The 24,473-nt window shown below is 51.9% G+C and overlaps 8 protein-coding genes across 8 annotated transcripts; 4 read left to right on the forward strand and 4 right to left on the reverse strand.

Moving 5' to 3' along the window:
- Positions 1-23: 23 nt before the first annotated feature.
- PODANS_2_4580 (uncharacterized protein) lies at positions 24-2,453 on the forward strand (the record flags this gene model as incomplete). Its single annotated transcript, XM_001911178.1, has 1 exon — positions 24-2,453. The coding sequence occupies one exon, from the start codon at positions 24-26 to the stop codon at positions 2,451-2,453; it is 2,430 nt and encodes an 809-aa protein (XP_001911213.1).
- Positions 2,454-3,016: 563 nt separating this feature from the next.
- PODANS_2_4590 (uncharacterized protein) lies at positions 3,017-5,084 on the reverse strand (the record flags this gene model as incomplete). Its single annotated transcript, XM_001911179.1, has 2 exons — positions 3,017-4,034; positions 4,096-5,084. 2 exons carry the CDS (start codon positions 5,082-5,084, stop codon positions 3,017-3,019), a joined length of 2,007 nt encoding a protein of 668 aa, XP_001911214.1.
- A 1,151-nt stretch (positions 5,085-6,235) lies between these two features.
- PODANS_2_4600 (uncharacterized protein) lies at positions 6,236-7,367 on the forward strand (the record flags this gene model as incomplete). Its single annotated transcript, XM_001911180.1, has 3 exons — positions 6,236-6,429; positions 6,478-7,133; positions 7,192-7,367. The coding sequence occupies 3 exons, from the start codon at positions 6,236-6,238 to the stop codon at positions 7,365-7,367; spliced, it is 1,026 nt and encodes a 341-aa protein (XP_001911215.1).
- A 527-nt stretch (positions 7,368-7,894) lies between these two features.
- PODANS_2_4610 (uncharacterized protein) lies at positions 7,895-8,431 on the forward strand (the record flags this gene model as incomplete). The annotated part of the gene is made up of 1 exon (XM_001911181.1): positions 7,895-8,431. The coding sequence occupies one exon, from the start codon at positions 7,895-7,897 to the stop codon at positions 8,429-8,431; it is 537 nt and encodes a 178-aa protein (XP_001911216.1).
- A 1,410-nt stretch (positions 8,432-9,841) lies between these two features.
- PODANS_2_4620 (uncharacterized protein) lies at positions 9,842-13,566 on the reverse strand (the record flags this gene model as incomplete). The annotated part of the gene is made up of 7 exons (XM_001911182.1): positions 9,842-10,142; positions 10,207-11,493; positions 11,548-11,960; positions 12,014-12,254; positions 12,308-12,578; positions 12,636-13,312; positions 13,367-13,566. The coding sequence occupies 7 exons, from the start codon at positions 13,564-13,566 to the stop codon at positions 9,842-9,844; spliced, it is 3,390 nt and encodes a 1,129-aa protein (XP_001911217.1).
- A 2,473-nt stretch (positions 13,567-16,039) lies between these two features.
- On the reverse strand, positions 16,040-18,596 carry PODANS_2_4630 (uncharacterized protein; the record flags this gene model as incomplete). Its single annotated transcript, XM_001911183.1, has 4 exons — positions 16,040-16,623; positions 16,691-16,787; positions 16,850-17,578; positions 17,655-18,596. Coding segments are annotated over 4 exons (2,352 nt in total), but the record flags the coding sequence as incomplete, so codon positions are not given.
- Positions 18,597-20,663: 2,067 nt separating this feature from the next.
- On the forward strand, positions 20,664-21,854 carry PODANS_2_4640 (uncharacterized protein; the record flags this gene model as incomplete). Its single annotated transcript, XM_001911184.1, has 1 exon — positions 20,664-21,854. One exon carries the CDS (start codon positions 20,664-20,666, stop codon positions 21,852-21,854), a length of 1,191 nt encoding a protein of 396 aa, XP_001911219.1.
- Positions 21,855-22,160: 306 nt separating this feature from the next.
- Positions 22,161-22,626, reverse strand: PODANS_2_4650 (uncharacterized protein; the record flags this gene model as incomplete). Its single annotated transcript, XM_001911185.1, has 2 exons — positions 22,161-22,435; positions 22,524-22,626. 2 exons carry the CDS (start codon positions 22,624-22,626, stop codon positions 22,161-22,163), a joined length of 378 nt encoding a protein of 125 aa, XP_001911220.1.
- Between the last annotated feature and the right edge of the window lie 1,847 nt (positions 22,627-24,473).

Raw genomic sequence — 24,473 nt, forward strand, 5'->3', positions numbered from 1 at the left:
TGTCGTGGTATATCACCTCATTGATGTGGACTTATACCTGTACAGACACTGTGCAGTTCCAAAACACGCATTGTTTTAGCTTGGTTGCAGACTTCAACAATGGACACAAAGATCAGCCATGCAGCAGTCCGGATCCCAGTGGTTTGGAAGGAGATGAAGCGCAGAGCTTAGTATTTGAGTCAAATCGTCATGAAGAACAAGACAACAAGAGCAGTACTGCTTCTGATACAGTCCAAAGAACAACCTTTGCATCATCGATGACCTCTTCATCCTCTGCAGCTTTTACATCATCGGTAGCCTTTTTATCGTCACCAGCTTTTTCATCGTCAATAAGCTTTCCGTCGTCAACAACTTTTTCATCAACAACCTTTTCATCATCACCAGCTGTTTCATCATCATCAGCAGCATTGCTGACCTTTCAGCCGCCCATGACAATCATCACCAGCATTACTCATAGCGGTTTCAACCATGGCTCCTTCAGCACATTGACCGAAAGTAATAGTCAAACCGACAACACGGTTAGCCAGCCCACAATACAAACATCGACTTCATCACCAGACAAGAATAGCATTAAGCCGTCAAAATCTCAACCAGAGGAGTTCGCAGACATTGGTAGTGGCCATATTGGTACAACCGTGGAAAGCAAAGGTGCAAGTAGGATCAACCCCGATAGCATAACATCGACCAGTCGCAGTCTCGAGGCAAGCGACCAGTCAACAACTCCCTCTAAGAGTTTCACGGCCACTGCCTCTACTTCCCAGGTCACACAAGAATCAGGGGTTCGGGATAGCCTTTCAAGGATTAGCGAAACAAAACAAACAACAACACCACACTTCAATGCGTCCCAAATTACGACGCCAACAACCCTATACGCTGACTCTATACCGATAACATTATTGCACATAAAAAGCTTATCATATCCAGATGCGACACAATTCCGACAATTGGTTGGGTCTCAATCAAGTCAAAAACGTCATGATAAGACAATCAGCGGTGCTTGGCAATCAACAACATTTCCTAGCATGGAGAAACCCAATAGTGCAGGCCAATCACCAGTTTCAGACACGAAAACGAGGCCCCCAGCCGTCACACTGCCCAAAGAGCCTAATATGAGCGATAGGTCAATCCGCTCTTTAGTTGTCACAACAGAAGCTTCTCACAGTCTTGATTTTCTCGAGGACGTCGCCAGCCTAGCTCTGGCACAAAAGGCGACAGTCAGCCAACTTACAGGCTCGGTGAATGGAACAAGGATAATCACTGCATTACAGTCGTACAAAGAAGCCATCAATCTGTCCACAACGACTTCTTTTCCTACGGATGCCAGGACTTTGGCCGCGATAGCCATCCCTACTTCCGTCACAGACCTACATTCTTCGCCATCGACAAGTCATAACCCAACAGAAACGGTCAGTTCGGTGATAGGCGGAGCACAAATACCGCCTCTTTTTCACCCTGTTTCATTGGGAGACTATTTCCTAGCTGCATACGTGCCTGTAATGATCACGTTGCCCTTGGCAGCTTTGGCACAAATATTGAGCATGGAGGTCAAAGCACTTGCCCCCTTCCACGCACTCAGTAGACCGATGGGGGCGGCAGCTACAGACTCCCTGTGCCTCCCCACAGGTGGCTTTCCGGGGATCTATAAAAGCATTTGCCTTTGCTTCCGGCGTCAAGGTCGACAGCCCTTATTATTTCTGGTCGATCTGCTTGTCTGGACCACGGCCATCATTGCCTCGCTCTCTAGCGAGGCCTTCGGCATCAAGCTCCATGGCAAATGCAAACACGACGATTTCAGAGGATGCTACATGGGAATTGCAGTATACGGCACTCAAAGCCGCATCATTCAGAGTCTACTGGGCTTCGCCTTATGTCTTATTCTGCTTATTATGTATCGGCTCCGAAACTGGCAAACCGGCATTGATGTGCCCCATGGTCGAAGTGTCGCAGCCATATCTATGCTCGTTACTGAACCATGCACACGCAGAGTCTTGCAGCACCTCAGGCCCGATTCCCACACCGGGAGACTCAGTAACAAGGACATGGCACGCCAGCTTGAAGGGTACATCTTTAAATTAGCACCCATCTCATCACACCTGACTGGTTACAAGCAGCTTGTTTCCTCAAGGCCCGCACAAGCATTACGCGAACCCAAACCACAAAAGACACCAACCACACGCCGCTCCAGAATCACGGAATTCGTTGACCACCTTCCACAAGGCTTTCTCCTTCAATTCCTCGTCATCCTCGGTACACTCAGCTTTATAATTCTGATAATATGCTATGAAACAATTACGGGAGCCGATTCTCCGTTTGAGCACTTCATGAACTCTCAGGGCTTCGGTGTGAAGCTCCTTTCTGCAGGACTGGGTGTAGTGATATCTCTCTTTTGGGATGATTATTTCGCGCGTGAGTTGTCTCTGACATTTCTAACCCAGCAGTTGAACCCAAGCTAACCCGTCATCCCGACAAACAAGAGGTTGCACTCAAAGAGCCAGACCGCCAATTCAACCGCTGGCCGCGCCCTGCCAAAGCCTCTTCCGTTTTCCTAGTCTCCCCACCGACCACTGCCTTTGCCGCCCTCACTCCTGCTACCCTTCACAGACGCCAGTTCTTTCTCATGTGGGTTGCCTTTGTCACCGTTCTGTCAAAGATCACGCCATTGTTGCTATCCAACATCCCATTCAGCCCCTGGCTCACCTGGGAGAACACATCGTGTCTGTACTTGGACCGCGGTTGGGATCTTGACAACAATGATCCTCACATTGGGGTACGGTCTTATACTTGTCAAGTACTCCCGATGGCCGTCGCATCCAGGAAGACTCGGTGGCATCATCTACTACCTGTTGACAATGCCGTCTAACAGCAACGGAAGAACACCGATTTTGCGGTTTCTTGATGATGGAATGGCACCAGGAAACCGTGTGGAGGATATTGAACTTGGAAATATCCAACGTCGTTGAAGCTACAAGCTACCTATACTGTATCCTAGAAACAATCCAACTCATCATGATGGACATTACCCAGACTTCCTCGGAGTAACATCAACTCCCACTAAATCACCAGCCCTATACTCTTCAAGAACCTTCATAAAGGACAAGATGCCCTCCGACCAAATACCCATCCTAGCACTCTTCATCATCTCGGCAGGATCCTGATTTGGCTTGTTGAACTCGCCCTCCGAAGTGGTATAACCTGGCGTGCACACGCTAAGTGCAGCAAGATTGGCAGCTCGCTTGACGGCTTCCATCGCCCAGCCCTCTTCAGCCTCTACTGTCGGGTCAATCACGGCGAGCCCCCCAACCTTTTCCTCGGCCTTCTTGATGAAGTGAGTCATGTGTTCAGCCGCAATATCCAACGTCTCAGTGTTGTTAGGAGACTGCCCAAACTGAGCAGTCGGCCCAAAGAAAAGGTTAGGAAACCCGCGGCTGATAACACCATGGAGAGTCGAAGCTCCCTGAGCATCCCACTTGTCGTCGAACGACTTTCCACCACGACCAAAAACATTGATTCCCGTCCGTTTCGCAGGGTTGAGACCACCATACGCAGGAGACCGATACCCAGTGCTGAGAACGAGGATGTCGAGCGGATACTCCTTCCCTTGCACGACCAGCCCTGTGCTAGTAGCAGAGTCGATACCCTTTCCGTCTGTGTCAACCAAGTGAACGTGAGGGAGGTTGAATGCCTGCAGGTACTCATCACTGAAAGTTGGACGCTTGCACCAAACAGGGTACCAAGGCTTGAGCGCCTTTGCTGTCTCCGGGTCCTTGACGATCTCATCAATGCGAGCACGAGCCTTTTCAGCACGTGGCAGGTCCAACATCAAGAGGCCCCCAACATGCTCGCCAATCTTCTCTGGAGTAGGCTCGATGATCCCAAAGTTGGGAGAGCCAATGATAGCACAATAGGCAGGCGCCTCGGTCCATCCACAACCCACCATGTTGACTTGCTCCGGGGGTGCGCAGTTGTTAAGGTAAGTGACCCAGTTATAGCGGCGCTCGCGTTGCCATCCTTTTTTGTTGGCGATCTTTGTTTTCCTTTGTAACTGTTAGCCCGAGTTCGAAGTCTCCCCCAACAAGATCAAAGAGCTGTACTTACCATTCCTCAAGATCCGTTTCCTTCTGGCCACGCCAACTCACCGACGAAGGCGTCCGCTGGAAAACATACACCTCCTTCGCAAACTTTGCCAGCTTCGGCACAACCTGAATAGCCGTCGCACCAGTCCCGATAATCCCCACCCTTTTCCCTTCCAAGCCGGTCAAATTCTGGTCCTCCTGCGAGCCACCCGTAGTCCCATAATCCCAGCGAGATGTATGGAACATCGACCCCCCAAGGTTCTCCAGTCCTGGTACCTTGGGAACATGAGGAATCGTCAAAATACCCGACAAAACAAAGAAATAATTCGCCTGGATATTCAGCTTCCTTTCTCCCTCCTCTGGCCCCCTGTTTTCCGTCACAGCCACATTCCACACCTCCTCCTCATCACTCCACCTGCAATCCGTCACCTCCGACCTGAAAAGCGCCTTGTCATGGAGATCCCACTTTGTGGCAATCCTCTCAGCATGCTCACGCAGCTCAAGTCCCGTAGCGTATTTTTGCTTAGGAACATACCCCGTCTCTTCCAACAGCGGCATGTAGATATAACTTTCCACATCACAGTGCAGACCAGGATAGCGGTTCCAATACCAAGTACCACCATATCCACCACCAGCCTCAATGATACGGAGGTCATCAGGACCGTTGACGAGACCAGCTTCGATAAGCTTGACAGCGGCGATGAGACCGCCGTAGCCGCCTCCCAGGATGACGAATTTGTACCTCCCGCCATCCTTGACAGCGGGGGTTTTGGCGTTGAGAGCTGCGTGGTCGACCCAGGGATCTTTGCCTAGGGAATGGATGCGGGCGTCCTTGGCGTCCTGGAGGTCGACGTACTGGGCGAGGCCGTCTGAGCGGAAGCGTTTGGAGGCTTCTTCAGTGTATTTTTGTTGGATGCTGGCGAACTTGGCTTGCATGGCTGCCATGTCGGGGGGGGCTCCGTCGGAGCCATTGGTGCTGTCAGCACTGGGGAGGACCTCTGAGGTCGTCATGGTGTGAGGTTTGAAGAGTTATCTTTGTCAACCAGGACTGAAGATACAGATAACGGAAACCAAAGAGAGAGGAACGGATGGCTTACGAGTTCCAAAACAGGATGTCGTGCAAAACTTTTACTTATGTGTCTCCCCCTGGGAAGCCCTGGGTGCGAGTACGAGCAGTTTATATACCAGAACGAGTACGATCGCGAGAATGGTAGGACGGGATCGGGTTGCCTGGTGGTGTGTCTCGCGGTGCTCACAGTGTGTGGAGAGTGTGTGGGTTCTGGGCCTACCGGCTGCAGGGGCGTTATTGATCCCATATTGAAGGTCTTGGCGGGATTGCGAAACCAGGAAAAGACAGGTCGGCCATGTCGCATTGCATACTGTACATTCCTCCTGTTGTTGCAACGCACATTGCCAACGCCCTGAGTCTCGGGGTTTAGCAGCTGTCCGATCCCAAGATTAACCGCGCTCTCCCGGGCAGGATGAAACAGAACCTGCCATCTTCTTCAGCGTCCGGCATCAATCCGAAGCAATCATCTGCTGGGGGTCCAAGACAACTCACCGCTCATGGACTTGTCATGTCTCAAGCCGTTCCTTCACATTCTTCAGTTGCCCCTCCATAGATCGCCATCCCGCTCCGTGCAAGCGCCAATCATTGGCCGTTTGGGATATAGGGTTACAGACAAGGTTCTTACGCGAGCCCCTATGTCGATAAACGCACAGGTCACAGTGCGGGGTGGATGGGCCGTGTACATACTGCATCATTATTTGTGTACTCCGTAGGTAGTTTGATGACTCTTGTCCAATCGTCAGATACCAAGAGGAGAGTGAGGGGTCAAAAATGCAGATATCGACAGTCTCAGCCGTCGAACCCCCCGAAGGCACACAGGAGCTGATAAGGTCATACTCCCAACAAGGGTTTCTACAAGTTGCGTAATGCATCATGCTAAACTCTTGGTGTCCACGGAAGTTAACAAATCACCAACAGCTCAGCAGGGAACCAAAGTCCCCAAGGTGCCAACCGCATCAAGCGATGGAACACACATATAACTTGCTCAACCTTCCCCCCTTCACCATCATGACCCCTCTTGTCTTGTTATCGAACAGGGTCGACCTGCATAAACAATACACCAATAAGAACCAACAACTAAAAAGCCACCAACATGCCTACCGACCCAAGCTCTGTCCCAAACTTTGACGACCTCCCCGCAGTCGATGGACACCCTCAGGGCTGCGCCTGGGGAGTCTTCGACAAGGACGGAAAGAAAGACCACTACGGTACACTGAACTTTGTCACTCCTGAAATCGTAGCTGCTGCTGCCAAAGAAGTCACAGATGGCATTTCCATCTCTCTCAAGTATGTGTGCGGATTCTCCACGCAAAATAGGCACTAACAACCCCAAAGCTGGCCCCTAAACGGCATCAAGTTCCCCTTGCCCGGCCGCAAAGCCCCCGTCCACAAACCCGTTTCCCTCCGCGAGGCAGGGATGGAAATCGATGGCTTTGACGACGAGCTCGAAATCAACACCCAATTCTCCTCCCAATGGGACTCCCTCTGCCACTGTGTCCTCCCCTCGGGCGAGACCTACAACGGGTTCAAGCCCTCTATTGAGCTCCTTCAAACAACCACCACTGAGGGCAACGAAATGCCCACTATTGATCACTGGCACTCCCCCGCCAAGGGCTGCCTCGTTGCCCGTGGCGTCTTGATTGACTTTAAGCGCTATATTGATGAGATCACTGACAAGACGTATGACCCCCTCGATGGTCATAGGATCACCGTTGAGGAGATCGAAGCGGTGGCGAAGCATCAAGGGGTGGAGATCAAGCCAGGGGATGTCCTGATTGTTCGGACGGGGTATACAGAGTTTTTGGAGAATCCAACTCCGGAAGGGTTTGCCAAGATGGCTACAATGTCGCTTTCTGGCGTGCATGGCACGACTGAGACGGCGAAGTGGTTCTGGAATAAGAGGATTGCGGCTGTTGCTTCGGATGCGCATGCTTTTGAGGCGCTGCCGCCATTGAAAGAGAATGGGGAGGTTGGTGCTGTGTCGGATTTGGGTGAGTTCTTTGCCAGCTTTTTGAACACAAAACGAATGGGTTTGCTGACAGAGAACAGTGCTGCACAAGTGGTTTTTGAACTACTTTGGAACACCCATTGGTGAGCTTTGGGATTTGAAGGCGCTGGGAGAGTATGCCAAGAAGAAGGGCAGGTACAGCTTTTTGCTGACAAGCGCACCGTTGAATCATCCTGGACTGGTGGCTTCACCACCCAACGCCATTGCCTTGTTCTGAGCTGCTTCCAAATTTGTCAGGATTCAAAATAAAGAATAAGAAGGAAAAGCCAAACCAAAGCTGGCTCACACTGTCAGGTTATGGACAAATAAAATAGACCGGAATGTGATGAAAAAGGGTTAAACAGCCTTCGATTACCCATATTGCCTGACTATCTCTGTTCACCTCACGATACACGGATAGTACGATAAGGTCGTCATAGTGGCTGGCTGTTAATTCCTGGGATCGAGTGGCAACATCTAAAACTAATATGATAGAATTTCAAATAATAGGTAATGGACAGGGAAGTTCGTTAGTTGGAATCCAGACTTTGAACACTGTGAGTTTCAACTTTGAACGCCGTTTCCTACTAGTTTGAAGCCTCGAACCGATTTTCAACGTGTCCGAAGCCGCAATTCCCGGAGCCACAACTCCACCCGCCTCATCGGCGCTCCGGCTCCCTCCTCAACCTCACCGCCGGTACCACCGTCTCTCACAAATTCACCACTTAACCACCCCAAACCTTACAAACACCACCACCCCTCAAAATGTCAACCTACACCCACCCCTCCGACCCCTCCACCCTCTCCCACGTCCAATCAACATGGGACTTTATCCGCCCCAACTCGTCCATCTACAACCACCTCCTCTCCGACATCCGCCTCGTCGCCGCCACAAAGGGGCGCATCATCGCCCACCTAGACGTCACACCCATCCACACCAACTCCAAAAACATCCTCCACGGGGCAGTAAGCGGGACGCTGTGTGACTGGGCCGGGGGTATGGCGATTGCTGCCGAGACGGGGCTGCAAAAGACGGGCGTGAGCACGGATATGCATGTTAGTTATTGCTCGACGGCCAAGGTGGGAGATACGTTGGAGATTGAGGCTTGGGTGGGCAGGGCGGGGAAGAACTTGGGGTTTACGGGGTTTGAGATTAGGAGGGGGGTGACAAATGGAGAGGGGAAGAAGGGGGTTGTGGTGGCTATGGGGAGTCATACCAAGTTTCTATTGTTTGGGCAGGGGAAGAGTGAGATAAAAGAGGAAAAGAGGGAGGGGACGGTTGAAGGGAATGGGTCCGAGTAGGGGATTGGGGCGAGGGCAACCCTGAAGACATAGACTTATAGACAGTTACATGGTTGACAAAATGATAGAGGCAGCCGCTGGGGATGAACATGCAAGCCAGCATGACTCTAAGAATAGTTTATAGATGTTGAATGTATACTTGTGGCACTTAAAGATACGGTAGCCAATAGACCTTTAAAGATGGTTCATATGCCTTTCAAGATGAGGTCATTTATGTCTTTGAAATAGTTGAACGGTCTTCGAAATATAGTCGAAGGCGTTTCTTTTAGCTTTCAAGACCTTGAATCTACGTTACAGAGAAGATAAGCCCCGCCTAAAGTTTAACAACATTGCTGGTGGTGGTTCCCAATCAGAGTCCCTAAAGGCAAACCCACGCTCATGCCTGCCACCATGGAAGTGCTGGTACGGTGCCTTCTCAAAATATGGCGGGGTTGATGCCAAACGGATGAAGCAGAAACCATCGCAAATCATCAGAAGAGGCCCGTGAAAGAGCTCGAGGTGGGGTGTAAGGGTCACTTACCAAACTTGAAAATTTAGTCCCGCTCCTTATCTACCTAGCTAGCTTCATTCCGCCATTCTTCTTTTGCTCTCCGCGACCGCACCCACTCTCTACATATAATATCCACATTCAATTCTCTACATCCTTCGAACCACGCACAATGAGCCACCTAACATCCGAAGAAGCGCACTCCCGCCTAGGACATGGCGAGGGCATCGACCAGAACACCATCTGCAATTGGTATGTATCACACCCTCCTCACTTAAAGTTGTTAGAATTTTGATAAGAACTCTGTTACTAGGCCGGTGACTGAAGATGGTGTTGAAGATGATGCTGCCGCTGCAAGATTCCACTGGCGGGAAACAGGTTTTTGCCTCGTTGCTCGGATCGGTCAACGAGGACACATCGATGGCGTTTATGTCATTTATGATATGGATTGGGATGGTCCTTTCACCGGAGAGGATGGGAGGTATTCTTTTGATGATAGCAATTGGGGTATACCGCCTGGTTTTGAGCACGATAATGAAGATGAGGACGAGGTACGAAGATGAGATCGAGGGTGGGGACGAGGCCAAGGAAGAGAAAAGCAGATCTTTTGCGCCCGGCTTGCAGAAAGAATGGGGGATTTTGGTCGTAGCCACCATGTTTGGTGGGACGAGGTTACATTCTCCCAGTCCAACTCGGCCAGTCTCGGATTTGTGTCGAAAGACATATTGGTCTGTGATGTTGAAGAATGACGGGTGGTCCGGCGATGCAAAGAGCCGCAAATCGTGGTAGAAAACAAAGCCTCGATATTTTATTTCACCACTCACTCTTTCATTCATGTGAAAAAGAAAATTCACTCTCATCAGAATCGGCTACATATGTCCCATCAAAATCCCCTCCCTAGTTCCCCTCGCCGTCATAACATCTCACCAAGCTACCCTCCCCCAAAACCCCCCAGGATACCTCCTCACCATGCACTTCCTCCCCTCATCCAACAACAAAATGCCCAACCCGAAACACATTGGCAAGAACCAATACTCCACCGGTACCTCCGCCGTCCCCAAAACACTCTGCAAACTCGGAATATACAACCAAAAAAACGCCATCACCAACGAAAACAACACCGCCGGAAACAAGTAGTAGTTCCTCGTCTCCTTGTTAAACAACGGCGGATGCTGAAAAATACTCAACCTTCTCGTCCTAACCGCCAACAAATTGAACCATTGCCTACCCCTCTCTCATCAGCCACACATACCTCATATCACATCAGGGAACAAAAGGGGGAACTTACACCACAACCAACGTCACAAAGTACACCGAACTAGCCACATTCAACCTAGCTACAACCTCCTCTCCCGACATACCCCCCGGCACCCTTCCAAACCCAAACCACAAATCCCCAAACTTGACCCCCTCCCTCTCCAAAAACCAATACGCCATCGCAAAGGCCACCACCGTCTCAATCACACCCACAAACCCATAACTCTGCACAATCAACCTCCAATCAACCAATCTATCCACCCCGACCCGTCTCGGAGGCCTCTTCAAAACATCCGCCTCGGGAGCTTCATACGCCAGCGCGGTAGCAGCCAGACAATCCGTAAAACAGCAAATAATGATCATCAAAAACGAGCTCAAAATCTGCGGCAGCCCAAAAGCGACGTTTGTCATGATGGGCCAGAACTCAGCAAAACTTCCAGCGGGGAGGAGGTACGCGATGGTTTTCTTGAGGTTGTCAAACAGCACCCGACCAAAGCGGACCGCTTCGACCACGCTGGAGAAGGACTCGAGAAGGACCATGTCAGCGGCCTCAATGGCAATGTCGCTCCCGCCGCCGATGGCAATGCCAATGTCTGCTGCGCGGAGGGCAGGGGCGTCGTTAACGCCGTCGCCTGTCATGCCCACGACGTGACCGCGGTCCTGGAGCTCACGGACGATTCGCAGTTTTTGCTCGGGGGTTGTTCGGGCAAAGACGACTTCGTTGTAGGAGGAGACGAGAGCATCCCATTGGGTGCTGTTGAGGGTGATGAGATCTGGGCCGGTCAGCACGATGGACTTTGAGAGCTCCTCGTCGCCTTCTTCAGACGGAGTGTGTTCCTTGTGATTTTTTGTTTCGGTGGGCTCCCGGGACAGAGCGGTGACGTTAGCGACAACGCTGTCTGGGTTGGTGATGATGCCGCACTCTCTAGCGATAGCTTGGGCCGTCAAGGCAAAGTCTCCAGTGACCATAAACATGCGAATGCCAGCCGTCCGAAGAATCTTGACCACCTCTGGGATCTCAGGCCGGGGAGGGTCAACAATAGCGACCAGGCCCACGAGCGTGAGTCCAGATTTGGCTTGCTCCAAAGTCTCTGCCTCAAAGGCAGCCGAGGAAAAGGGAGACGACTTAAAGGAGCACCTGGAGAGTGCTTTGTGGGCCAGAAGCAATACCCGACGCCCTTGTGCAGACCAATCATTCTTGATGCGGTTGAACTTCTCTCTAACTTCAGGAGTCAAGGTCATGGCAACACCCGAACTACCAGTAAAGTTGGTACAACGGTCCATCAATATCTCTGGAGCTCCCTTGATAGTCAAGAGCCTGTCACAAAATGTCAGCGAGTGGGTACTGGGAGGTTGTGATAGGAAGACTTACATATCACCAGGCTCAAAGACAGACGCCGTTCCAGTTGGCAAAGCCAAGCTCAGCCCATCAGGATGGGTGTATCCCAGAACGCGAATCATGAACTTGTTCTTGCTGTTGAAGGCGAGGTTGAACTTCGTAGCCCAACAGCGCTTGAGCTCAGACACAGGACCCAAGCCTTCTGCAAACCGCAGAATGGCTTGGTCAGTAGCGTCACCGTGAATCTTTCTTTCGCTAACGGGCAGGCTCCACGTGGCAGCGTCAAACTCTCCAGCGTTGCAAAGCCCAGCAACGCTGCGCAGCTGGTCAATGGAGTTGCTCGCCATGTCACCGTTGGTAAGTCGCTCGGCGATGGCAACATCGAGGATGCCATCCACAGTCATTTCCTTGCCACCAAGGGCACAGTCTGTGACCAGCATTTTGTTCTGCAGATGTTGGGTAAGTACGATTACGCCGAAATGATGAGAACGCAACTTACTTCTGTCAGTGTCCCAGTCTTGTCCGAACAAATGACAGACACAGACCCAAGCGTCTCAACAGTCTTCAACGACTTGCACAAGACCTTGTTCTTCCGCATCATATTCGCACTGATCGTCAGACTGGCCGTCAACGCTACTGGCAAGCCTTCAGGAATGAAAGCCACAGCAACCGACACACAAGCAACGATCAGATTAGGGACGCTGATCCAGTCTGGATACGTAGTCCTCAGCCAGGCGGCCCTATCAAACAGTGTCAGTGCGCCGTCAAGTGAACAAGCCATGCAGGTTCGTACCAAATAACAACAACCGCAATGATCATAACCACCATGATGGAACAAATGACATAGACAAAGTTGAGAACCTCCCTCTCAAGAGGCGTCATCCCCTTTTTAGGCTCATTGGTCAACTTGGCAATCCGTCCAAACACCGTCTTGCTGCCAGTGGCGACAATAACTCCAGTGCAAGTACCAAACGAGCAATGGGTGCCCTGCAAACCAATGTTCTTGGTCTCGAGGTAGTTCTCATCCGTAGCATCAACAGTGGCAGCAAGAGGGACCGATTCACCTGCATAGCGACAATCAGCAACACCTCACACTTCTCTCGCCAAGTTGGCAGACTCACCAGTAAGGATCGACCGATCAAACTTAGCATCACTCGACACCTGCACAAACCTCACGTCCGCCGGCAACTTATTCCCCGCCTTGACCAGCAACACATCTCCAGGAACAATATCAGCAGCCATGGCCGAAACCTGAACGCCTTCCCGAATCAAAAGACACTCCTCAGGAATCATATTCTTGATGGAAGCCATGACCCGAGACGACGACCAGTCCTGCCACATGTTGAAGGCGGCCTGAATGAAGAACACAGCAAGCAAGACGATAGCCAAGGCCAAGTTGGCCTGGGCCGGGGGTTGTCCCAGAGGCTTCCAAGCAACGAAGACGAGGATGGAGCCGACGAGGAGGACAGAACCGAAGCCCTTAAAGAAGTAGCCCATGATTTGTTGGAAGTGGCGGGTCTCCGGGGGGGAGGGCGTGTTTTTGCCATATTCAGTGACGCGGCGCTTGATTTGGTCTTGAGAGAGGCCTTGGTCGAGGGAGGTGGTCCAGCGATTGACAACGTCAGCAACGGGAAGGGTGTGCCATTCGAGGTCGGCAAGGCCTGTCATCATCAGACATATCGTCAGCCTTCCCGAACCGCAAATGTGACCAAGAGAAAACAAAGTACCTGTCGCAGCAGCCTTTGAGACCTTGTTGGCCACTTCAGCCTTGCGGTTGTAATCATCAATGTCGATGGAGCTGGTCAAGCGTGTTAGTACACGTTGATGACACACAAGCCTGCTGAAGACTTACACAGTCCGGTACTGAATAGGCAGCGCCGCGGAGGGATCAACACCACCACCGGTATTCGAACGAACACTCCGAATTGACATGGAGCCATGAGAGCGAGTACGCTCAAGCCCAGGACCTTGAACCGGTCGGCTCGCAGACCGACCGGCCTCAACGTCGTTATCCTGCCATCGAATGCGAGATTTGTCTCCCGGTTTACCCATTACGAGTCAATCGGGGATAATATGAGTAAGACTGGTGTAACAAGATAGAGTCAAGACAGTGCAGAGGGAGGAGGGAACAGGTAGGAGAAGTGAGACTGATAACACCCGACTGGACAAAGGGCGTACCAGCTTCTTATGAGAACCACTCCGAGGAGGCACTGCCCAAGTACGTACAGTACCTCCCCCTCCCGCGCCGCGGCCCTTCAATTGTGCCATTGCTGGTCCTGGAGATTATTCCTCGATAGAGGCAAGCCCTCTCCCGGAATATCACAGCAAGGGCACATGCTCTGCCGCGGCATCCAACGCACCAATCTCAAAATAGCCATGAAATGAGTGATCTTTGAAGGACTGGTCAGTATGCATCTCGTTGGAGACTGAAACAAGACAGATGACTGCGCCAAAGGAATCCCACCAACCTCATTAGCTACCTACACCGCGGCGTCAATGATCCGGACGTAGCACTTGAGTTCTGAAGTAGACAGTGAGGGATCCATACCAGAGAAATACGTAACACGGAACACCACAAAACCCCTCAACCCCATTCCGAATTCCATGATGCGTGAAATGCATTGCCACGGCGATGAAAGTCGGTCGAGACCACCGCCTCTCGCATTTGGGAGGAAGGTGTGACGAAGCACCTAGCACTTGCCTCAAGCTTTCGCGATGCCGGAAGGAGCGATACTCCTCGTGTCGGGTGGAAAGAGCTACCACCCAACCAACCAAGGTAATATGTACCCCAAGTCCCCTACCTAAGTACCTTGCCTCAGTATCCCCCTAACCGCCACCAGAAAATCACTCATACCCATCCAGCTCAGCACCCATCCCAGCCCTGATATCAGGAACCTCCCCTCACTGTCGAATTAAGCTTTTCCACCGGCACCCGGAAGGCGGAAAAAACAACCCGAGCTGTCCACCGCTCAATGAATGCAAGGAGCTTTGGCCAACATCCCCTTTTAGCTTGCTTCTCCTGTCGTAGCTTCCAACACAGCCCCCCTTTCCCTTTTCCCACTGACACCCACAAAGGAGACCGGTTCTCCCCATGTAGTCAAACGAATCTAGAACCTCTCTCTCCACATGGTTGCCATCGGCTGTGAGGTGGGTGCCCTTGCCGCTCGGAAGAGGGGCTAGCTACGAGCTGGTATAGCTCCAGTCAGACGGGCAAGCACTGCCACCCTCACTAACACTGAGAGAGAAAAAGAGACAAAGCACTTTTGGATAAAATATTACCATGTCGTGTCGTGCCACAACGGGATTTCTCCATGAGGCATCCCTAACGCTGCCATCAAGTGAGCAAGACACCATAAGAACGGGGAGGCCTCCCGGGGAAATCTATTAGGTTAGTATGGGGCTGGGAATCGACATGGCCAACGAGTGAGTCAACTCGTATATAACACAGACAGCAAGCCGCCCTCAGACAAAGGTGGTCAACCCAATCTCATCACTCCGCATTTAACTACCTACCCAATAAAAATTTGTGTGAATATTGTCGCTTCAACACCCCCCTTTCTAGGGTGTTGACACACTGTCTTGGCACCCCCAGCAAATCCCCTCAGCAACCAACCATCCAACCAACGAACCAACCACCTTTCAATCACAATCACGTTCCCCCATACAAAAAAAGTATTCCAACAAGTCAATTCTTCAAAGCTGCCTAGCTTACATCTATGTTGTGTGTGTGGTGGACTGTTCCCATTGCTCTTGGCTGTCCCCAATCCCACCTGATGGCCCAGTAGTAGGAAATACCCTCGCGACGCCGAGAAGCGCAAAATGAGCGAGAAAAAAATAAAAACAAAAAGAAAAAATATATGTCCATAGGATATACCTTCCATCCCAAGACCGCATCACCCAACACAGCGCGTATGTTTTCCCTGCCACTGATCATCAATTTGCGACAAGAATGGTGGCGCCCTCGATTCCTTGATCCGACAAAGATGCAATATAACCCCCGCCCCGTCCCAAGAGGCCAATGTTATTGACCACCCCCAAACAGTAAGAAATAAAAGCAAAAAAAATCACTGTGTATAATCCCCCAACGTTCTTTGCCCATCCTTCAAACAAGCCTAACCCGCAAAAGCCGTGACTTCGTGAATCCTGTATAGGGAGCTTTCACGGGAATAAAAAAGGCAAATGATTGGGCCGTAGGTAAAGCTACGTTCCAATAGTAAAACGGCCATAACAGCAGACCAAACCACTGTGCTGGGTATCAATGTCGCATTTCTGCTCCGAAACCTTGCCGAAAAGGCGATGATGCGAAGTACTTCTGATCTCTGCGGGACAGAGTTCAACCCTAACCAAAAGGCAGCTTTCAAGCCACCGCAATTCTCCTTCGCTTAGACGGCGTCAACGCAATGGCCCGTACGCTGCGACTTCGGCGTAGCGTGATTGCTTCAGAAGTCCCGCGGTCGTCCCGTGGCGTGTCTCCTGCAGAAGAGCTGCGAACGCGGTGTGGCGTGCTTCCTCCAGACAAGGTCTCCTAAGCCGAATCTTGAGGGTTACCAGGTCCGTCGCGGTCCATTCTCGCTGGCGGATTAACTATCGTCGTGCCCATAACTTGGCCAGGAGAGTCAGTGGATGGCGAGGGGCTCGGTCCAGCAACTTGAGCTTGTTGAGCAGACAATGTCACAACGTCGTAGTCTATTGGTAGGCCGTGGTGAAGAGTTGGAGGATGTTGGGGTGCCATGTGACCGTTTTGGAACGGAACCGACTGGGGTAGGTAAGGCGGGTGGCCCCCTACATAGTTAAAAGGATGAAGTGTTGGAGCGAGCGGCGGGGGAGGCGGTGGTTGTTGATGGGTTGGGTTAGGTGGAGCAGCATCGGCCATATCGTCATCCTCCGGGTCGTCGTCCACGACATCGACCTCCGTCTCGTCGGCATCGCCATTGTTGGCATGAATGACCTCGCCGGTTGGAGTGTCTCGGCCAGCCCCGTTAACACCGCCGGCTGATTCTCCAAGTCCAAGGTCGGCAAATGTCTGTTCCTGGTTCAGATATTTGCGGAGGTTGACAACGCCTTGACCTGAGAACACGCAAAAGACATCGCGTTGGTGTTGGGTAAACCCTATAATAACCGTGTTAGCCACCGATGTGCATTGACAGAGCGAAAAGCTTACCTTGAGGAGGCTCACGAGAAAATACCTCCAAGTCATCTCTCAAGAAGGCAGCCACGCCTGTGAGACTGAGATGGGTGAGTCGCGGACAGCACTTAAGCAGCCGCAAGATTCCCTACGCATCTTAGTCAGCAAAATCCAGACCTGCAACGGCGAAAAAAGCTGTTAAATAAATACCTTCAAAGTAAGATTTGTGCAGTAGCTCAGATGAACGCGTTCCAAGCTGCTGTGGCTCATGCTGACATACTCGTTGGGGATGACATTTCCATGCGCGTCCTTTCGTAAGCGTGCTCGCCTGTTGGCATTCGCAAGAGCGATAACACTTGCATCTGTGATCTGGGCACATTTGACGAGACCAATTCTCTTCAACTTGGGCAAGGTGGCCAGCTTCATCACCGAGTCGTCCGTCAGGTGGGTGCAGCAACCAAGATCAATATAGCGAATGCGATTGCACTCGGCAACAAGCTTCTTAACGGCCTCGTCCGTGATCTGGTGGCAATGGCCCAAATGGAGGAAATGCAGGTTCTTCCCTAGACCAGCAATGGCATACAGAGCTTCGTCTGTGAGCTGGCGGCACTTGGCAAAGACCAGGTTCCGGAGTCGAGGCGCGACTTCAATAATCTTTTGCACGGCCCGATCCGTCAATTTGTCACAAGATGTCAGATCCAGGATGCGCAGGTTCTCAAACGTCCTGTTCGGCAACGATAAAAAAGCACTGTCGTCGATCATCTCGCAGTTGGCCAGTCGAAGTTCACGGAGAGCCTGTCCCTTCTCAATAAGTGCTGTAACAGGCTCGTTGCCAATCAACTTGCATTGGTGGAGATCAATCTCGAGAATGTTGGGACAGTGCTCGGCAAAGGCAAGGACGGCTTGGTTGTTCAGTTGTTGGCAATCATTCAATTTGAGCTATGAGACGACCAGTTAGCACATCTAGACACAGAGTACAATATGAAAGCAAATACGTCGAGGCTTGCAAACTCACCCTCTTCAAAAACCTGCAGTTCTCGGCAAGAGTAATCATGCTCTCTGGAGAGACCTTGTGGCATCCACTGATGTTGAGACCCTGGAGTCGCTTGCAGTACTGGGCAATAGCATAGATCGAAGCCTCCGTAATTTGGCTGTCGTTGGAAACATCGAGTGCCAACAAGTGATCATTGTTAGTGATCAATGGGATGAGGCCAGTGTCGGTAATCTTGCCGCAGTTTGTGAGGGTGAGGCGTTCGACACGGGTGCACGAGGCAAGAGGAACAACACTGCCATCACTGACGGTGTCGTGCAGACACGCAAGGTTGAGGCGCTTGATGAACTCCCTGTAGGGAAAGGCCGGAGCCTCTGAGCTGAGAGTGTTGCAAATCTGAACGTGCTTGTCCCATGTCGTGCACGATGGACGATGCCACAAAATGTCAACCGCATTGCGAGCCCATCTCCTACATGTCAACATGACGTGGAAGACATCAGATAGACTGTTGAGCTTGGCAAAGATGGCGATCAAGATCTCGTTTGGCAGCCGGTTGATGGGCGGAAGGCAGTCCTCATCGTTGACCTGCATGTCCTGGAGATTTGGTACGCCGAGAGAGGACTGTGAATCATTTGCGCCGAGGAAGAAATCGGATTCCTCATTGTCACCGCCGGGCGCTGGCGAGCTGCTGGATGAAGTGGAGCGGCCATCGTCTTGTGCGTCAACGGCAAGGTCGATGAGTTCAGGCTGGGCGGACTGTTGTTGTTGTCGGGTGAGCTGGTCGGGTGCTGCTGCTGCTGGCTCGGCGACGGTGCTGCTCGGGGCGTGGTTGGAAATGATTGCGCCTCTGTCGGCGATGATATCGAGGGACGCGCGCTGTCTCATGGTTGCTAAAGTCATTGTCGACTCCCGCGGCGCAAAGGGCGGGTTCGGTGGGAAGTTAAGCAGAGGGAAGGACGGTGACTGTCACTGAGGGGAGGCGACCCGACCGTAAATGTGGAGTGCTTGTTGGTGCGCTGCCAGCCGTCAATTGTCAGCAGGGGGCCCAGGCTGTGATGAGGGGACCCGGCCCAAAATAGCCTTGGTCTGTGGGTCCAATGACGGTCGGAATCTCAAGCGGTTGAGGGCGACAAAGATAGATACCTCCAGCTATCTGTGGGTGATGGAAAAACAAGAAGACCTAGGAGGCAGCGCAACAGGTGTTCGATATTTGAGATGGAGGGTTTGTCTGGGTTGACAGGAGGAGGTGGTGAGATAACAGGGGGGGGGGGGGCGTGGTTCTACAGGAAGGTGAGTTTGAATGACAGCGTGTGCGATGACGGTGGCAGGGAAGGATGCCGTGATAGGAGACAATAAAGAGGGAAAGGCCTGAAGCCAGTCGCTATTGTGAAATGCCACCCAAGAGTTTTTACCTAAGAAGGTGGGCTTTCTGACAAACTTGACACTTGGGAAGCAAAGTCTGACAAAGATGTGTGCTTCATGCCTTCTCTATTCCCATTTCCCATTGCTGTCACTTTAGGACTTCCACCCACACATTCAACAGTTGCCCTGCTGCGGACGGGCTGCTCGAGGGAATGTGTGAACAAGGCAACCTACCTACATGGGGCGCAACCTACCGACCTTAGGGTGGGGTTATTGGCTGCCCAGAGGTCACACTTCATGGGCACTTGCGGTGGTTTCTTTACTGTTCAAAATCAAACCTCGATTTCCATCTGAAATTCCATGCTACGCCAAGTAACTTTGTGATGATTACTAGGAAGCTGATCGATGGCAGTATGGAGCATTCATCAAGCGACAGGTGGTAGTGTCAGTACTAACGTCCCACCTGCAGGCCTGATGCAGTGAATGAAGTACCAGATGCGGCACCTGAGACAACCACCTCAATTCGCCGCCTGTGTGCTTGGGTACCATAGAAAATAGCTGAGGTGGCAGGTCCTGTCCAACTCGTTCCAATGACCATGCTAGCCACGCCAATGTCGAATAGATCATGGACACGGCTGTGGCAAACCTTCCAGCGGCGTCTCGTGCGTAGAGTCACGGGGAAAGCGGCAGATTCCCAGGAGGGCGTACATCTTGACGAGGGAGCTTCCATGGAAGGAAAGCTGGGCTGCGAATATCGGCAAAATGATAGCAAGTGTTATACGAAGACTCCAGCTGGGCAACCTCCAGCGCCACCACCGGATCTACCTCATCGGGATCTCGGGAGCTAGCCAGTAACCCAATCTCTGGGCCATGGAAGGACGCGATAGCTTTCGGGTAGTCGGGTATCTTAAGGTGGTCAGGCTGTCTGAGATGCCACCTCGATATCGGTTTTCAGAAAGACACTACGCGCGGCCAGTCATTTAGGCCCGCCGCACGGCATTCCCTTCAACTTGAGAAACACAGCACCGCAACATCACAGATTCCCAGCATGCACGTCTATTTGTTCATGACGTGCGCATGGGCGCTTAAGCATTCGGCTGCAGTAACCAGTCAAAGCAAACAGTCAGCATGTCAAGATCCTGGAGATAGTTGGCGCCCCTCGTCCAAATGATGTGGTTTGCTGAGAAACATGGGACGCCACGTGCAATGATATGTGTGACCTCATCCTTCAGCTGCAGGGCAACATCCCATAGGCGGGAAGCTTCCTTCGTAGCACAGGGCTGGGCGACCATGTTGGTCTCAAGTTGGTCGGGGTGTCTGGCCTCTTTGATTCGAACTTGAAGTGGTTTTATTTTGAGATTCAGAACAGTTGAAGTCAAAGTCCACCTTTTTTTGAGGATCACCACGCTAGAAATGATCCAATGGGCATAGCGTCGTGATTCTTGAACCAAGACGCCATGGTTCGGCAGACGACCCACTTTGATGACGGACCCCAGGCACCATGATGTCAAATTGACCCTGGGGACGAACGCCAAGCTCCAAACTCCGAACTGACATCCATCTCCCATAAGGAACATCGAACGGACGACCAGCCGACGAACGACTGCACGCAGGGGAGATCACCACAATAATAATACGGCTGCAACTGTAACAGCATCATATACACACACAATGCTCCGGCAGCCCCTCCTCCGGCAGGCAGCCCGCACCGCAGCCCGGCCCTCCTCCGCCATCCCCTCCCTCAGACCTCACATCCAGCGCCGAACCCTCCTCTCCAAGCGCTCCTTCCGCCAAACCGGCACCCGCGCCGTCGAGAACCTCAACCTTCGCAACATCGCCCAGTCCTCAGCCGATTACCACCGCAACAAGCAAATCTTCCTCTCCTGCGGTATCGTCGCCGGCATCGTCTCCTTCATCTACGTCTCCTACCGCATTGTCCTCGAGATCAAGAAAAACCCAATACAAGCCGACGCCGACCCATCCAACCCCCTCTCCGACCCCAACGCCCCCAACAGGAAAATAATCGTCCACGATGAAAACGGGAATGAAATCGTGCCCACAGGCCATAGCGTCGTCCCTAGCTTTCCGCGGACAATCTCGTTGCCTTCTTTTACCGGACCGTTAGATGCTACTGAGCCTGTTCAACCTGGGACAATCACCACCGCTGCTGCCCCAGAGACGGAGTATACCCTTGTTGGTCTGGGAACCAGAACAGTCACCTTCATCGGGATTTCCGTCTACGTGGTAGGCTTTTACATCGCAACCGCAGACATTGCAGCTTTGCAATCCGCCCTTGTCAAAAAGGTCAACCCTATTGCTACCACCCTCGTCCCTGGAGAGCGGGATCAGTTGAGGAATGAACTCCTCGACCCAGCCGAAGGCGCCAAGTTATGGAATGAGCTCTTGTCTCACAACATTCCCGCCCGTACTGCCTTCCGCGTCATCCCCGTTCGCGACACTGACTTCCACCACTTGCGGGATGGGTTCGTCAACGCCATCAAGACTCGCGGACCAGAATTATCCGGGAAGGGGGTGGATGATGAGGCGTTTGGGGAGGCGATGAAGCAGTTTAGGGCTGTGTTCAACAGGGGCAAGGTACCAAAGGCCAAGGAGTTGATTCTGGCCAGAGATGACAAGGGCCATCTCAGTATTGCCTTTGATGGGGGCAAGAAGTCTGGTGGCAGGCAGTTGATTGGGGTTGTGCCGGATGAGAGGGTTTCGAGGGCGTTGTGGTTGAACTATCTGGCTGGTAAGCAGGTTGCTAGTGAGCCGGCGAGGAGGAGTATTGTTGAGGGCATCATGGAGTTTGTAGAAAGGCCGGTGGGGACAGTTGCTAGTATGGTCGTGCCGCTCGCTAGGTGAAAATCTTTGGTTCAGGTGAGGAAATGGATCTTCTGCCTTTCGCTAGGTAAGACACTGGAGTGTCTTGGCAAAAGATGTTTTGAAGAAAATCAGACGCGAACTGTATTGATAATAGCCAATGTTTACAAAGATTTCAAGTTATGACAACCAACATGACATCCCATTTTCCAAGCATTGTTATGTTAAGTGCAACGCAAAAAAGAAAGCTTGCTTCGCTTGCTAATATCCCATAATCTTGAATGTTGGTTGAGCCTTTGACCGTGGGTATCCCATCTCTTCCCTTCTGATTCCTCACTCTCTCTCCATTTAGAGAGCACCAGCCTCCTTCAACAACTCCTCAAGCTTCTTGCCGTCCTTGCCCTTGCTGGCCACGGCCTCGAGATCGCTGTTGCCACCAATGTGCTGCTTGTTGATGAAAATGTTTGGCACCGTCCTCTGGCCGGTGATCTTGGCGAGCGCGGCCTGGATGTCGTCGCCGTCATCCTCCTGGTTGAGCTCGATGGCCTTGTACGTGGCGTCGTAGGAGTCGAGGAGGCGCTTGGTGTTGTTGCAGTAGGGGCAGTAGGACTTGCTAAAGACCACTGTTTTTTTGCGCGCAATACTTCCATGGTTAACAATGTATTATCAACGGCAAGGGTTGGGGGCGCATATAGAGGGGCAACTACGTACTGACAGCATTGTCATCGATCAACTGCTGGGCTTTCTTCTGGGCGGCGTCCATGGTTGCTGGTGAGGTTGCTGAGGAGAAGAATCTGCGAAAGAAGAAGGACATGGAAAGACAAAGTGCGGGGAACTCTCGAGTTAAGAAGAGGTCTTGGAAACGGAGAGAGGGGGGGTTGTTGGTGGGTTTTTTTTAAAAAAAAGGCTGAAATGGGATATGCAAACAAGAGAGGCAGCTGTTTTGGAATGGAGGGGACGAACGGTACAAAAAAAGCGGTTGCGACAATGGATTGTAGACTCGCAAACTACTACAGAGTAGGGACTGTAGAATCTCCACATACTACCCCGGGATATTAGATGGCGGGATGATGGAGCGGATCGGACGGATTTGTCAACCTTCCTTGTCTTGAAACTGCTGGGACATTCTGTAGTATGGGGTTGATTATTCAGGATATGAACCTTATGCTATTACAGCAAATATGCTACGGATCCTAGATAAGAAGTATTTGGAATTGCTGATGGGTTTTGCGGAGAGGCTTTCTTTGTTCGACAAGTCTCGCAATTTGAGATCCGTGCTTCCGCTTGGGATTGCGACGACGGCAGCCCCGATTTCCAATGACGCAAGTGATCTGTGCGTAAGCGATAAGATAAGCCTGTTGAGATCAACCCCCACCTTGGGATCTCTCAACGTCAACGATGAAATGGGCACATGAGGACATGTGAAACATCAAGCTGAGAAGTGCCTGCTTGGTTCTGGGAATAGATTCGTTATGGAATTTATCCGAGCAGCAGCCTGATCACAACGGGGACGGTAAACAAATATCTCAGTCCTCCCCTCGTGGTATTACTCACACAAAAGCGGATACACCACTGAGGCTCTGCTCTGTCCGACACAAACCGGGCTAGAAGCCATCATGCGTCGTTCACAGCCTACTTTGCCCACTTCACTTGTTACGCTGACATGAGCCAAGAGCTACTAGCAAGACCGCAGCCTATGTAGCCAGTCGTGTCCACGAGTTGAGGCTATTCACGACGTCTGTTTCTCTTACCAAGTGGAACGACGCTGGTGGACTTGCCCTGCATGACCTCACTTTGTTTCTGAGGCATGGTTGTGATTGCCTAATCGATTGCGCCGTTGCGGGAGGCGCAAGCAACCCCACGGGGGGGCAAAACCATCTGGTTGAGCCAACGCAAGTAATATCACGAATGATCGCTGCCGCTGGATATCGTGGTGTACTTTGAACCAGTCGGCAGCCCACAGCGGCTGAGCGGATCAACGATGCCGGCGATCTCCATGAGGCCGTAACTACCTTGAGTGAGTGACTAGGATAATCGTCGTCCCCGTGTTGAAGCCGGGACACAAGCCCTCGTGATGATGTGCCCATCCCGTCATTCACCTCTACGATGGAGTCGTCGGGCACCGATGGAGATCGGTTCTGCCGGTTTTGTTGTGAGGCCATCAATGGTTCCAAGAGTTCGCCTTGTGTTTGGGTGTCGACGGCAGCTTGCAGCGGTTGCCTGCGTCGATTCGGCGAATTTCCAGCAGAAACCGCATGTTGTTGGGAGTGGGAGTTCATGACCGATGAACAACACAATGAATGAATTGTTCCCTGACAAGACAGAGTCCCTACGAGCAAATGGCAAGCCCACAGTGGCGTGGAAAGTGGGGTCAAGTGTTCTCGGAGGCGGGGTCAGACCGCTGGGTTCTCCAGAAAATTGGAACAGCGAGCAAGCGAACTCCTGCCTGGGACCCTTGCAGCCTCGAAATGACCCATCCCATCAGACCCCCGACCAAGGGTTCAAAGCATCGGACGACAGAGAGGACAACACACCTTGTCCTTTTCCATCCGTGATCATCGTGAGAAACGTCCAATTCTGCCAAATCTGGAAGTTTGAAAATTGCCGTGCAAGGACAACGCAACTCTTGTGCCATCCCTTCCCAAAGGCGACCATCTCCAG

The sequence above is a fragment of the Podospora anserina genome, chromosome 2 (genome assembly GCF_000226545.1).
Source record: "Podospora anserina S mat+ genomic DNA chromosome 2, supercontig 2".
Taxonomy (NCBI): domain Eukaryota; kingdom Fungi; phylum Ascomycota; class Sordariomycetes; order Sordariales; family Podosporaceae; genus Podospora; species Podospora anserina.